The sequence below is a fragment of the Tachyglossus aculeatus genome, chromosome 22 (assembly GCF_015852505.1).
Source record: "Tachyglossus aculeatus isolate mTacAcu1 chromosome 22, mTacAcu1.pri, whole genome shotgun sequence".
NCBI classification, from domain to species: domain Eukaryota; kingdom Metazoa; phylum Chordata; class Mammalia; order Monotremata; family Tachyglossidae; genus Tachyglossus; species Tachyglossus aculeatus.
The window spans coordinates 31,934,381-31,950,650 of record NC_052087.1 but is presented as its reverse complement, the minus strand read 5'-3'; the positions used below and the strand labels follow the sequence as shown (position 1 = coordinate 31,950,650).

General features: G+C 40.5%; 2 protein-coding genes across 2 annotated transcripts; both read right to left on the bottom strand.

Annotated features, from left to right (window-relative positions):
- Positions 1-2,518: 2,518 nt before the first annotated feature.
- Positions 2,519-3,454, bottom strand: LOC119943292 (olfactory receptor 502-like). Its single transcript, XM_038764119.1, has one exon. The coding sequence runs from the start codon at positions 3,452-3,454 to the stop codon at positions 2,519-2,521; it is 936 nt and encodes a 311-aa protein (XP_038620047.1).
- Positions 3,455-11,118: 7,664 nt separating this feature from the next.
- On the bottom strand, positions 11,119-12,054 carry LOC119943291 (olfactory receptor 502-like). The gene has a single exon (XM_038764118.1). It carries the CDS (start codon positions 12,052-12,054, stop codon positions 11,119-11,121), a length of 936 nt encoding a protein of 311 aa, XP_038620046.1.
- Positions 12,055-16,270: the final 4,216 nt, after the last annotated feature.

Sequence of the window (16,270 nt, the reverse complement as noted above, 5' to 3'; positions counted from 1 at the left end):
TGAAAATGCTGATGTCAAGTCTCCTTAGCTAGACTCTGTGCTCGGACTTGTGACTGGAGTAATATTTGCGTTTGGCATTGGCAAATTCTTCTCAGATAGGTTGGCATTCTCTCAGATGGGTTTGACAGTAAAGTGAAGTACAGATTACACTAGAAAAGTCCTTTAAATAAATGAATTGGCTAATGAATTTCCCCAATTAGTGAATCTGTTTATCAGTAGACTTGCTTTATCACTTTCATCTAAACGTTTTTTGATGTCTCTGTGTCTATTTTCCTTGGGTCTTTTACATATAAATTTGAAGGAAATATAGGAGGCAGACATTCATTCATTCATTCATTTAACTGCACTTGTTAAACTCATACTGTGTGCAGAGCACTGCACTAAGCACTTGGGAGGGTACAATACAACAATTATCAGACACATTACCTGCCCACAATCACATAGCACACATGCAAAGCACTGTATATCATATAGCAAAGTTTGGACAGACATTTATATAAATACATAAATTACAGATATGGACACAAGTGCTGTGGGGCTGGGAGGGGGGATGAATAAAGGTAGCATCTCCGTGGGACACACAAGGGAGTGGGAGAAGAGAAATGGAGGGCGTAGTCAGGGAAGAGCTCTTGGAGGAGAGAGGCCTTTACTAAGGCTTTGAAAGGGGAGAGAATGATTAGTTGTCAGATTTGAAGAGGGAGGGCATTCCAAGCCTGAGGCCATATGTGGTTGAGAGATCTGCGGCAAGATGGATGAGATTGGGTACAGTGAGAAGGGTAACATTAGAGGAGCCAAGTGTGTGGTTTGTGTTGTAGTAAGAAAGTAGTAAGGTGAGTTCCTACCTCAAAAAGGCAATGTGATTGAGTGTTTTGAAACCAATGGTGAAAGCTTTGGTTTGATATGGAGGTGGGTGGAAAAATACTTGAGTTTCTTGAGGAGTGGAGAAACATGTCCCAAATGTATTTGTAGAAAAATGATTGAGTTAGCGAAGTGTAGTTTGGACTCCAGTGGGGAGAGACAGGAGGCTGTGAGGTCATCAAGGAGAGTGATATAGTAATCAAGGAGGGATAGGACAAGTAACTGTATTAACATTGTTTCAGTTTGTATGGAGATGAAGGGGCAGATTTTAGCAATGTTGTGAAGGTGGAATTGACAAGGTTTAGTAATGGATTGAATGTGGATTGAATATGAGAGTGGGATTGATTGAATATTGACTGAATATCAGAGAGGGTGTGGCCTATTACCATTAGGAGAGAAGCAGCAGGTCTTAGTGGATGGAGTATGGGACTGGGATTCAGAAGGTCCTGTATTCTTATCCCAGCTTCGCCACCACTTGTGGACTGTTTGACCTTTGGCAAGTTACTTAACTTCTCTTTACCTCATCTTTGAAATGGGAATTAAGGCTGTGAGCTCCAATGTGGCACAGGGACTGTGTCTAACCTTATACCTACCCCAGCCCTTGGTATAATGCCTGGCACTGTACTTAACAAATATCATTTAAAAACTCAGTACTAACCAATTTTACTCTTGAGAAAAGAAAATAAAGATGTCAGACATTTGTTTTCCTAGAGTCTTAGATCATTGTGGGAGGTGAATGTGCCTGCCAACACTTATTGCACTCACCGTAATCCTTAATACAGTGCTCAGCACATAGTAAGGTCTCGATAAATAACACTGATTGATTCCATTTATTAATCTTGCCCTAGCCATAACACAATAAAGATCCATATCAGACCCATTTCCCTCTCATTAGATCCATCGATTAAAATAATTGCACCATTTGGAAAAAGCTAAGAGGATTTTTGAACAGTTCCATGGCCCTGGTTCCTTTTGACAGTTTGTCGTAGACATCATTCAGTCAGTCAGTCAATTATTTTATTGAGCGCTCACTCTGTGCAGAGCACTGTACCAAGCTTTTGAGAGAGTACAATACAACAATAGACCCATTCCCTGTCCACAAGGACCTTTAAGTGTAGAGGGGGAGACAGACATTAATACAAATCAATAATTAACAGATTTGTCTATAAGTGCTGTGGGGCTTGAAGGGGAGATGAATAAGGGGAACAAGTCAAGGCAAGCAGAACAATTTCTGAAAACATGGGTCTGGCTGGAAATAGGTTTATATATCAGAAGAAACGGGCTGTGAGCATACCTGCGGAATAAGTCAGTCAGTCAATCATGTTTATTTAGCATTTACTGTATGCAGAGCAATCTACTTAGCCCTCAATACAACAGACACCTTCCCTGCCCACAGTGAGCTTTCATTATAGCATGGCACATGCCTCAGCACGAGTTCTCCTCAACAAAGGTTTTGCAAGAGCGCAACCTTGGAATTAGAAGAAGATAGATATAAAATGCAAAAATCCTGTTTACTGTTATGAACTGACCCACATGAATGAATAACACTCTAGTGTGTGGTTCTTCACATTTAAAAACCTATCAATCGATAGCATATATTGAACACATACTTTATGCAGAGCATTGTCCTAAGCACTCGGAAGAGTAGTGTATGGCAGAATTAGCCAACACGTTCCCTGCGCATAACCTTCCACAGGGCATTTTTCACCTCTTTGTTCCTCAGACTATAGATCATTGGGTTCAGCAATGGAATCAATATCATATAACACACAGACCCCACTTTTTTCTGATCTATTGAGAAGCTGGAGTTGGGTAGCAGATAACTAAAAATTGTAGTGCCATAGAATAAAGTGACCGTCATTAGGTGAGAGGAGCATGTGAAAAAGGCTTTTTGCCTTCCTCCAGAGGACTGCATTTTAAAAATAGCCAGCAGGATGTACACATATGATATCAGTATGGTCAGACCTGTAACCAGCATAATGCCAGCTAAGGAAGCAGCAGGAAGGACTTGGGCAAGCCTGGGTTCTGAACAGGACAGCTTCAACAATGGGGGGACATCACAGTAGAAGTGATTAATTTCAGGAGGACCGCAGAAGGTCAAACTAAATACAGTAGCTGAATAGACCACAGTAGTGAGGCAGCTGGCAATGTAGGAAGCAATAACCAGTAAAGCACACAGTCTCTGAGGCATGCACACTACATACAACAGGGGTTTACAGATTGCTACATATCGGTCATACGCCATCACTGCCAGAAGACAATACTCCACTATGCCAAACGTAGCTGCAGCAAAGAACTGGGCCACACAACCTGGGAAAGAAATGGTTTTCTTGTCCACTAAGAAATCTGCCAGCATCTTAGGGGTGACGGATGTTGAATAACATGAGTCAGAGAAAGACAGATGGCTGAGGAAAAAGTACATGGGTGTGTGAAGTTGCAAACTGACTCTAATGATTGAAATGATGAGCAGATTCCCCAGAAGAGTAACCACATAGATGAGGAGGAACAGCACGAAGAGGGGGATCTGTAACTGCGGATCACTCGTTAATCCATACATAATGAACCCACTCTGAGCAGTGTGATTTCTGTTGGCCATTTACTGTCCTTCTGTTATGTGGGAAGAAACTGAACTACACCATCATCATTGCAGTGCTTGGATGCCTGTAGGAGTAGAATTTCTGTTAAAACCAAAGATTGGAAAGACTGGAGAACATGAAGAACTTTTAAAGATCCCTTTCCCTGGAAATCCCTTCCCCGTCAAATTAGCTAGATCAGATATCCCTGTATTTTAAGAGCCCTCCTGAAATCACCACTCATCCATAAGGACTTTTCAAAAGGTCTTTCTCCTGTCAGTTTTTTCTTCTACCCATATAATGATAATGATAATGATAATAATAACAATGAGAATAATAATGTTAAGCACTTGCTGTGTCTCCAGCCATGGATGATGCTCCTGGAGAGATAAAAGTCAAGCACAGTGAACCTAGTTCCTGTCCACATGGGGCTCATCATCTAAGATTGCCCCAACTACCACCTCAAGACTTTTGCAGCAATCATTTACCCATAATTCTTGTTACATATCTTACATATAAAATCAGGTAAGCACTAATTTTAGATGGGCACTAACCACGATCCACTTTTTCCAAATCCTCATCATCTATCTTCCCTGCTACATTATAAGCTCTTATTGGACAGAGGGCAAGACTACTACTCCTATTATTCTCTCCTCAATGCTTAGCATAGCGTGTTGCACATAACAGGTCCTCAGTAAACTCAGTTGATTGACTGATTTTCAACCACTGCCAGAAGATGATAGCCACCAAGTCACTGGGCTGGGCTTCAGGCCCTCAGATCTCCCAGTGAAGCCAGCACTTACTGAATGGTTCCCTCTCACAGCAGTTCTCAGTTCACTTCCAAGTCAGCAGTACACACTACTCTAACCCTCTTCTTTCCTGAAGAGCCCACTAATCCTCATTCCTGGCCCACTCCATCATTTACTTCATTTCCTTCATCCTTACAATTTCATTTCTCCCCATTAGACATATTACCTATAGCAGATCCTCCACCTGATTCTAAAATACACCTCAACGGGGAATTTCTTTGTCATACTCACCAAATTACTTTGTTTCAATGTTTTCTCCATCTCCCGTTCTTTTCATTATAAACCTCCATTTAAAATTCAGAATCTCCTCTTCTCTGTCTTCTAGACATTCCACTTCATTGAAAGCTTTCTTTTTTCTTTGAAAAGATTAGTAGCTAATGAAGGTAGACTATTTCCAAATATTAAGGCTGACGTGAGGTCTAGAAATCAAATGGAACAGAAAAGTAACCTGAAAATCTTCTACCGAAGAAGACCATTTGTCATTGTTCCCATGTTAGCAAACTCAGAAACTGCTTCCTTAAAGTATAAAAACAAGCAGCAGTCTACACATTTCAACAACTATGCTTTTGAATATTTTCCCCAAGATGATTTTCTAAATAGCTATAATGGTCGATTAAGAAAAATCTTGATGCACCATCACTACCAAAATTGAAACAAAAAGAAAATGATTTCCCCCATAATTGAGCTTGGCGTATTTTTGAACAATTTCAGTGAAAGAAAGTGTGGAAAGACCATGATATTTGTAGGAAAATATTTGCTATGATATAAATTACTCTACACTGTAGCAGTATAGAGTATCATCTCAAAAGGGCTCTGCCTTATAATTTAGTGCCAATCTTCACTTAAACTAAACATTTTTCTGATTGAAACTAAAAACCCTAACAGTGATTAATGCAGTCAGAGAAGCCTGAAGCCAATGCACACTGATGAAACATCATCTAACTGATTACTAAATGAATCTAAAAGATAAGATGAACAGTAATCTTCCGCAAACTCAGTTCCCCTTTGCTCTGATGGAAAGATTTTGGGGACATCTATACCTGTGAAAGTGTCTGGAAAAAGTGAACATTTCCTAACCATTAAAATGAATGGATAATGAAAGCTGCTTATAGCTTCTTGGCTGGGACCAACTCTATTGCATTGCACTGTCCCAAGAGCTAAGGTCAATGCCCTGCAAGCATTAAGCACACCATAAATGCCAATGATTGACTGATTGAGGAGGTGGAGGGACAAGTTGCTGAGATTTTCCCAGATGAAGAGGAAAAAGGGACTTTTATCCTCTTCAAGTCAAAGCAGCCCTGAGCCTCAGGATAAGCCTACACTTTTGTCCTTATTCCTGTGACCTGACAGCTTAAGCTCACGAAGAGCTAATCTCTGTGGATTTACTTAATCGCAACATAACCTCCAGCTAGGGAGCTGGAGGAAGAGAAGGCCGAGGGAAAGTCAACTTCACAAAATTAAACAATTTTCAAGATGAAAATTCCGAGAGTTGGATGACAAGATGTTGGTTATGAAAAGATTTATCACCTAAGGCTCAGAAAGGATTGCAATGGGTAATAGAGGCATGTTTATATTGGAATTAGTGATGTTTGGGGATTAAGTCCCTCAATTCCTCTGTGTCACCTGTGAAATTGCACGAAGTGAAAAGCATTAATTGCTCTTTAGATCACTCAGAGGCTGAGAATAATCATCTGCAGGACTTCACTATTTCTTCAGAATCCCAAGGGATAGGATCATTTTCACTAAAAAGGAGTTTCTGTATTATTCAACAAAGAAATCTGAAGGACCCCTCAGAGAAATCTCACATAGCATGGAGTGGAGCTACCAAGTTTTCTTAATGCAGGGCTTCACCTCAACCACCTCATGATGATGTGAGCCTAAATTAGGACAGGGATGTGTCCACCTTGATTTGCTTCTATCCACCTCAGCGCTTAGAACAAACAGTTCCTGGCACATAGTAAGTGCTTAACAAATACCATATTAATTATTTCTGTCTAAGCAAAGTAGCATGGCCTAGTGGATAGAGAACAGCCCTGAGATTCAGAAGGATTTGGGTTCTAATCCCAAGTCCACTACTTACCATCTGTGTGACGATGGCCAAGTCACTCAATTTCTCTGTGCGTCAGTTACCTTATCTGTAAAATGGGGATTAAGATTGTGAGCACCACAGACAGTGGACTGCATTCAACTTTATTAGCTTTCATCAAACCCAGTGGTTAGTACAGTATTTGGCACATAGTAGTCACTTAAGAAATGCCATAAAGAACAAAGCAAAGACCACATTTCTAGATTCAAATTTTCCCAGTTAAAAGCCCCTCCTGGTAATTTGTTACGGACTTTGGGAAACACCTTCACTCTTTTAAGCTAAACAACCATTTAGAGCAGAACCATTAATGATTAGGAAGCAAGGATTCAGGGCGTCAATGGTATTTATTCAGTGCTTTCTGTGTTCAGAGCATTGTATGAAGCACTAGGGAGAGAACAGTAGCCAAGTTTGTAGACATGGTGCTTAAATCTGATCACATCCCTCACAGCAGAAAGAGTGTTCTGACCTCTGTAACTTAAAGGGAGGAAACGAGACTGTGTTCCTTACTCAATCTATCAACAGTTTTAAGAACACCAAACGTGAGGAGAGTGTTGTAATAAGTGTTTATGATAAAGAGTTACTAGACACCATCTCTGACCTTAAAGAGCATATATTCTAGAGAAAGAGACAGACACTAAAATAATTTGCAGGTAGGAGGAATGAGGAAAGAGAATATATATATTTGAGTTCTTAGGAGTTGGATATATATGCAAAAACTCCATGTGGTTTAGAGAACATGTCAGCTATGTTGTTTTGATCTCTCCCAAGTGCTTAGTACAGTGTTCTGCATAGAGTAAGTGACCAGTAAAAACTATTAAGTGATTGACTGGTGGATATAGAGTATATTAATACAATGTTGGTACAAAGGGCTGAGATAGCAGTTGTCGGTATAAAACCGATGGTGTGGGGGCTAAATTAATCTGGGAAGGCTTCCTGGAGGAGATGAGAGAGAGGAGAGTTCCAGGAAGAAGGAAGGATAGAAGCAACATGTGAAAGGAGGGAGGGATGGGAACAATGCACAGTGTAGATGTTAGCTGAGAATTATACTCCTGATAATGATTCTTTGATTGGCAGGAATTGTATATGTAATGAAACATAGGAGAAATCTGCAATGAAATCTAAATATTTCACATCAAATGAGGCCTCCCTAAGATCATGTGAACTGCACCTTTAGGGAAAGGAATACAGTCACTCAGGATTGTTTTGATCTAGTTTCTTAGACCACTAAATAAATGGATTGGAGAACTGAATCAGTTACCAGGTAACTCAATTCCATTCCTCCTTCCCTCACAACACACAAGATACTGGCTAAATCTACTTAAAATGAAATGAAAAGCAACTTGGCAATATCAATCCAACATTGCTGTATTTAATAATTGAAATTATGGTACTTGTTAAGCACTTATATGTCAAGCACTGTAGTGAGCATTGGGGTAGATAGAAGACGATCAGGACAGACCCATTCCCTTTCCCACATGGAAATCACAGTCCAGGTAGGAGCGAGTAAGGTTTAATCCCCATTTCACAGATGAGGTAAGTGAGGCACAGAGAAATTAAATGACTTGCCCAAGGTCATTCAGCTTACAAGCAGGGGAGCTAGGATCAGAATCCATATCTTCTGACTCCCAGTCACATGCTCTTTCCTCTAGGCCATGCTGCTATGCACTGCTGTGTGCCAAGCACTGTCCTAAGCACTCTGGAGAGTGTAGTAGTTATGATAAGGAGATTATAGAATCGTCTTGTTTTTGACTATACCTTACAAGATTAGCCTCATTATCCAGTCAACCATCGAAAAGTCTGCTCTGTCACCATCCAAGAGCTGAAAAGTTTTAGGTTGTGATCACACGCGCAGGGTCTTTCTATAAAATGGCCTTTTCATGTTTGGTGGAGGAGTCTGACAGACAGTCAGCGCCTAGGGATCCTGATGACCTCTGTGTTGCTTTTGCCCCTCAATTGCCCCCTTGTCTACAGGTTAGGAACGGGCCCCAGGGCTTTATCAAGAGGCAGGGTCAGAGGAGAGGCCTGGAGGCTGCAAAAGCCTTGAATGTCTACATTCACCTGTCTACATGTTTTGTTTTGTTGTCTGTCTCCCCCTTCTAGACTGCGAGCCCCTTGTTGGGTAGGGACCGTCTATGCTGCCGACTTGTTCTTCCCAAGCGCTTAGTACAGTGCTCTGCACACAGTAAGTGGTCAATAAATATGAATGAATGAATGAATGTTATCTGTCAGTCAAGTGAAGATGCTGATGTCAAGGCTCCTCAGCTAAACTCTATGCTTGGACTTGTGGCTGGAGTAATAGTTGCTGATTGGCATTGGCAAATTCTTCTCAGATAGGTTAGTATTCTCTCATATGGGTTTGGCAGTAAAGTGAAGTACAGATTACACTAGAAAAGTCCTTTAAATAAATGAGTTGGCTCATGAATTTCCCAAATTAGTGAATCCGTTTTTTCAGTAGACTTGCTTTTGTCACTTTCATCTAAATGTTTTTTGATATCTCCGGGTCTATTTTCCTTGGGTGAAGGAATTATAGGAGGCAGACAAACTATTTGTTTAATTGTATTTATTGAGCTCATACAGTGTGCAGAGCACTGCACTAAGCACTTGGGAGGGTCCAATACAACAATTATCACACACATTACCTGCCTACAATCACATAGCACACATACAAAGCACTGTATATAATATAGAACAGTTTGGGCAGACATTTATATAAATACATAAATGACAGATATGGACATAAGTGCTGCGGGGCTGTTGGGGGGATGAATGAAGGGAGCATATTGGGGGACACATAAGGGAGTGGGAGAAGAGAAATGGAGGGCTTAGTCGGGGAAGAGCTCTTGGAGGAGAGGGGCCTTTACTAAGTCTTGAAAGGGGAGAGAATAATTGGTTGTCAGATATGAAGAAGGGAGGGCATTCCAAGCCTGAGGCCATATGTGGTTGAGAGGTCTGCGGTGAGATGGATGAGATGGGGTACAGTGAGAAGGGTAACATTAGAGGAGCCAAGTGTGTGGTTTGTGTTGTTGTAAGAAAGTAGTAAGGTGAGTTCCTACCTCAAAAAGGCAAGGTGATTGAGTGTTTTGAAACCAATGGTGAGGGGCTTTGGTTTAATATGGAGGTGGATGGACAAATACTTGAGTTTCTTGAGGAGTCGAGAAACGTGTCCCAAATGTATTTGTAGAAAAGTGATTGAGGCAGCAGAGTGTAGTTTGGACTCCAGTGGGGAGAGACAGGAGAATGTGAGGTCATCAAAGAGAGTGATACAGTAATTCAGAAGGGATAGGACAAGTAACTGGATTAACACTGTGGCAGTTTGTATGGAGATGAAGGGGCGGATTTTAGCGATGTTGTGAAGGTGGAATTGACAAGATTTAGTAATGGATTGAATATGGATTGAATATGAGAGTGGGATTGATTGAATATTGACTGAATATCAGAGAGGGTGTGGCCTATTACCATTAGGAGAGAAGAAGCATGTCTTATTGGGTTGAGTATGTGACTGGAATTCAGAAGGTCCTGTGTTCTTATCCCAGCTTGCCACCACTTGTGGACTGTTTGACCTTGGGAAAGTTACATAACTTCTCTTTACCTCATCTGTGAAATGGGAATTAAGGCTGTGAGCTCCATGTGGCACATGGATTGTGTCTAACCTTATAGCTACCCCAGCCCTTGGTATAATGCCTGGCACTGTACTTAACAAATATCATTAAAAAAATCAGTACTAACCAATTTTACTCTTGAGAAAAGAAAATAAAGATGTCAGACATTTGTTTTCCTAGACTCTTAGCTCATTGTGGGAGGTGAATGTTCCTGCCAAGACTGTTTTATTGTACTCTCCGTAATCCTTAATACAGTGATCAGCACATAGTAAGGGCTTGATAATTATCAGTGACTAATTCCATTTATTAATCTTGCCCTAGCCACAACACAATACGGATCCATTTCAGACTCATTTCTGTCTCATTAGATCCATCGATTAAAATAATTGCACCATTTGGAAAGCGCTAAGAGGATTTTTGAACAGTTCCATGGCCCCAGTTCCTTTTGACAGTTTGTCATAGACATCATTCAGTCAGTCAGTCAATTATGTTACTGAGCGCTCACTCTGTGCAGAGAACTGTACCAAGCTCATGAGAGAGTACAATACAATAGACACATTCCCTGTTCACAAGGACATTAAAGTCTAGAGGGGGAGCCAGACATTAATACAAATCAATCAATCAATCAATCATATTTATTGAGTGCTTACTGTGTGAAGAACACTGTACTAAGCACTTGGGAAGTACAAGTTGGCAACATAAATCAATAATTAACAGATTTTTACATAGGTGCTGTGGGGCTTAAAGGGGAGATGAATAAGGGGAACAAGTCAAGGCAAGCAGAGCAATCTCTGAAAACATCGGTCTGGCTGGAAATAGGTTGATGTATCAGAAGAAATGGGCTGTAAGCATACCTGCGGATTGAGTCAGTCAATCATGTTTATTTAGCATTTACTGTATGCAGAACACACTACTCAGCCCTCAGGGGTGTACAATACAACCAACACTTTCCCTGCCCACAGTGAGCTTACAGTATAGCGTGACACATGCATCAGCACGAGCTTGGAATTAGAAGAGGATAGATATAAAATGCAAATATCCTGTTTACTGTTATGAACTGACCCACATGAATGAATAACACTCTAGTGTGTGGTTCTTCACATTTAAAAATCTATCAATCGATAGCATATATTGAACACATACTTTATGCAGAGCACTGACCTAAGCACTCGGGAGAGTAGTGTATGGCGGAATTAGCCAACACGTTCCCGGCGCATAACCTTCGACAGGGCATCTTTCACCTCTTTGTTCCTTAGACTATAGATCATTGGGTTCAGCAATGGAATCAATATTATATAACACACAGACACCACTTTTTTCTGATCTATTGAGAAGCTGGATTTGGGTAGCAGATAATTAAAAATTGTAGTACCATAGAATAAAGTGACCGTCATTAGGTGAGAGGAGCATGTGAAAAAGGCTTTTTGCCTTCCTCTGGAGGACTGTATTTTAAGAATAGCCAGCAGGATGTACACATACGATATCAGTATGGTCAGAACTGTAACCAGCATAATGACAGCTAAGGAAGCAGCAGGAAGGACTTGGGCAAGCCTGGGTTCTGAACAGGACAGCTTCAACAATGGGGGGACATCACAGTAGAAGTGATTAATTTCAGGAGGTCCGCAGAAGGTCAAACTAAACACAGTAGCTGAATAGATCACAGTATTCAGGCAACTGGCAATGTAGGAAGCAGTAACCAGTGAAGTACACAGTCTCTGAGGCATGCACACTACATATATGAGGGGTTTACAGATTGCTACATATCGATCATATGCCATCACTGCCAGAAGACAATACTCCACTACCCCAAATGTAGCTGCAGCACAGAACTGGGCCACACATCCTGGGAAAGAAATGGTTTTCTTGTCCACTAAGAAATTTGCCAGCATCTTAGGGGTGACGGATGTTGAATAACATGAGTCAGAGAAAGACAGATGGCTAAGGAAAAAGTACATGGGTGTGTGAAGTTGCAAACTGACTCTTATGATTAAAATGATGAGCAGATTCCCCAGAAGAGTGACAATGTAGATGAGGAGGAACAGCATAAAGAGGGGGATCTGTAACTGTGGATCACTCGTTAAGCCATACATAATGAACTCACTCACAGCAGTGTGATTTCTGTTGGCCATTTACTGTCTTTCTGTTATGTGGGGAGACATTGAACTACACCATCATCATTGCAGTGCTTGGATGCCTGTAGGAGTAGAATTTCTGTTAAAACCACAGATTGGAAAGACTGGAGAACATGAAGAACTTTTTAAGATCCCTTTTCCTGGAAATCCTTTCCCCGTCAAAGTAGCTAGATCAGACATCCCTCTATTCTAAGAGCCCTTCTGAAATCACAACTCATCCATAGGAACTCTTTCAAAAGATCTTTCTCCTGTCAGTTTTTTCTTCTACCCATACAATGACGATGATAACAATGACAATGAAAATAATAATGTTAAGCACTTGCTATGTCCCCAGCCTTGGGCTATGCTCCTGGAGAGATAAAAGTCAAGCACAGTGAACCTAGTTCCTGTCACACATGGGGCTCATCATGTAAAATTGCCCCAACTTCCACTTCAAGACTTTTGCAGCAATCATTTACCCATAATTCGTGTTACATATCTTACATACAAAATCAGGTAAGCACTAATTTTAGATGGGCACTAACCATGATCCACTTTTTCTACATCCTCTTCATCTATCTTCCCTGCTACATTATAAGCTCTTATTGGACAGAGGGCAAGACTACTAATCCTATTATACTCTCCTCAATGCTTAGTATAGCATGTTGCACATAACAGGTCCTCAGTAAACTCAGTTGATTGACTGATTTTCAACCACTGCCAGAAGATGATAGCCACTAAGTCACTGGTCTGGGCTTCAGGCCCTCAGATCTCCCAATGAAGCCAGCACTTACTGAGTGGTTCCCTCTCACAGCAATTCTTAATTCACTTCCAAGTCAGCAGTACACACTACTCCAACCCTCTACTTTCCTGCAGAGCCCACTAATCCTCATTCCTGGCCCACTCCATCATTTACTTCATTTCCTTCATCCTTATGATTTCATTTCTCCCCATTAGACATATTACCTATGGCAGGTCCTCCACCAGATTCTAAAATACACCTCAACGGGAAATTTCTTTGTCATACTCACCAAATAACTTTGTTTCAATGTTTTCTCCATCTCCCATTTTTTTCATTATAAACCTCCATTTAAAATTCAGAATCTCGTCTTCTCTGTCTTCTAGACATTCCACTTCTTTGAAAGCTTTCTTTTTTGTTTGAAAAGTTTAGTAGCTAATGAAGGTGGACTATTTCCAAATATTAAGGCTGACGTGAGGTCTAGAAATCAAATGGAACAGAAAAGTAACCCGAAAATCTTCTCCTCAAGAAGACTCTTGGTCATTGTTCCCTTGTTAGCAAACTCAGAAACTGCTTCCTTAAAGTATAAAAACAAGCAGCAGTCTACACATTTCAACAACTATGCTTTTGAATATTTTCCCCAAGATGATTTTCTAAATAGCTATAATGATCAATTCATTATGAAAAATCTTGATGCACCATCACTACCAAAATTGAAACAAAAAGAAAGTGATTTCGCCCAAAATTGAACTTGGCGTATTTTAGAACTATTTCAGTGAAAGAAAGTGTGGAAAGACCATGATATTTGTAGGAAAATATTTGCTATGATATAAATTACTCTACACTGTAGCAGAATAGAGTATCATCTCAAAAGGGCTCTGCCTTATAATTAAGTGCCAATCTTCACTTAAACTAAACACTTTTCTGATGGAAACTAAAAACCTTAACTGTGATGAATGCAGTCAGAGAAGCCTGAAGCCAATGCACACAGAGACATTGTCTAACTGATTACTAAATGAAACTAGAAGATAAGATCAACAGTAAAGTTCTGCAAACTCAGTTCCCCTTTGCTCTGATGAAAAGGTTTTTGGGACATCTATACCTGTGAAAGTGTCTGGAAAAAGCTAACGTTTCCTAACCATTAAAACGAATGGATAGTGAAAGCTGCTTATAGCATCTTGGCTGGGACCAACTCTATAGCATTGCACAGTCCCAAGAGCTTAGGTCAATGCCCTGCAAACAGTAAGCACACCATAAATGCCAATGATTGACTGATTGAGGAGGTGGAGGGACAAGTCGCTGAGATTTTCCCAGATGAAGAGGAAAAAGGGACTTTTATCCTCTTCAAGTCAAAGCAGCCCTGAGCCTCAGGATAAGCCTACCATTTTGTCCCTATTCCTGCACTCTGACAGCATAAACTCAAGAAGAGCTGATCTCTTTGGATTTACTTAATCTCAACATAACTTCCAGCTAGGGAGGTGGAGTAAGAGAAGGCAGAGGGAGAGTCAACTTCACAATATTAAACATTTTTCAAGGTGAAATTTCCAAGAGTTGGATGACAAGATGTTGGTTATGAAAAGAGTTATCACCTAAGGCTCAAAAAGGATTGCAATGGGTAACAGAGGCATGTTTATATTGGAATTAGTGGTGTTTGGGGATTAGGTCCCTCAATTCCTCTGTGTCACCTGTGATATTGCAGTGAAAAACATTATTTAATTGCTCTTTAAATCACTCAGATGCTGAGAATAATCATCTGCAGGATGTCACAATTTCACCGGAATCTGAAGGGTTAGGGTCATTTTTGCTAAAATGGAGCTTCTGTATTATTCAACAAAGAAATCTGAATTACCCTTTAGAGAAATCCCACATAGCGTGGAGTGGAGCTGTCAAGGTTTCTTAATCCAGGGCTTCACCTTAAATGCCTCATAATGATGTGAGCCTAAATTAGGACAGGGACTGTGTCCACCCTGATTTGCTTCTATCCGCCTGAGCACTTAGAACAATTCCTGCCACATAGTAAACACTTAACAAATACCATATTAATTATTTTCTGTCTAAGCAAAGTAGCATGGCCTAGTGGATAGAGAACAGCCCTAGGAGTCAGAAGGATTTGGGTTCTAATCCCAACTCCACTACTTATCGTCTGTGTGACCATGGCCAAGTCACTCAATTTCTCTGTGCCTCAGTTACCTTATGTGTAAAATGGGGATTAAGATTGTGAGCACCATATGAGACAATGGACTGCATTCAACTTGATTAACTTTCATCAAATCCAGCAGTTAGTACAGTATCTTGCACATAGCAGGCACTTAACAAATGCCATAAAAACACAGCAAAAAAGGGACCACATTTCTAGGTTCACATTTTCCCAGGTAAAAGCCCCTCCTGGTAATTTGTTATGGACTTTGGGAAACACCTTCACTCTTTTAAGATAAAGAGCCATTTAGAGCAGAAACAGTAATGATTAGGAAGCAAGGATTCAGGGAGTCAGTGGTATTTATTCAGTGCTTTCTGTGTTCAGAGCCCTGTATGAAGCACTTGGGAGAAAACAATAGTCGAGTTTGTAGACATGGAGCTTAAATCTGATCACTTCCCACACAGCAGAAAGACTGTTCTGACCTCTGTAACCCAAGAGGAGGAAAGGAGACTGTGTTCCTTACTCAATCTATCAACAGTTTTAAAGAACACCAACTGTGAGGAGAGTGTTGTAATAAGTGCTTATGATAAAGAGTTACTAGACACCATCTCTGAAATTAAAGAGCATATATTCTAGGGAAAGAGACAGACACTAAGATAATTTACAGGTAGGGGGAAAGAGGAAAGAGAATATATATATTTGAATTCTTAGGAGTTGGATATGTATGCAAATACTCCATGTGGTTTAGAGAACATGTCAGCTACGTTGTATTGATCTCTCCCAAGTGCTTAGTAGAGTGTTCTGCATACAGTAAGTGATCAGTAAAAACTATTAAGTGATTGACTGGTGGTTATAGAGTATATTAATACAATGTTGGTACAAAGGGCTGAGATAGTTGTCGGTATAAAACCGATGGTATGGGAGCTAAATTAATCCGGGAAGGCTTCCTGGAGGAGATGAGAGAGAAGAGAGTTCCAGGAAGAAGGAAGGATAGAAGCAACATGTCAGAGGAGGGGGGGATGGGTACAATACACAGTGTAGACGTTAGCTGAGAATTATACTCCTGATAATGATTCTTTGATTGGCAGGAATTGTATATGTAATGAAACATTGGAGAAATCTGCAATGAACTCTAAATATTTCACATGAAATGAGGCCTCCCTAAGATTCATGCGAACTGCACCTTTAGGGAAAGGAATACAGTCACTCAGGATTGTTTTGATCAGGTTTCTTAGACCACTAAATAAATGGATTGGAGAACTGAATCAGTTACCAGGTAACTCAATTCCATTCCTTCTCCCCTCTCAACACACAAGATACTGGCTAAATCTACGTAAAATGAAATGAAAAGCAACTTG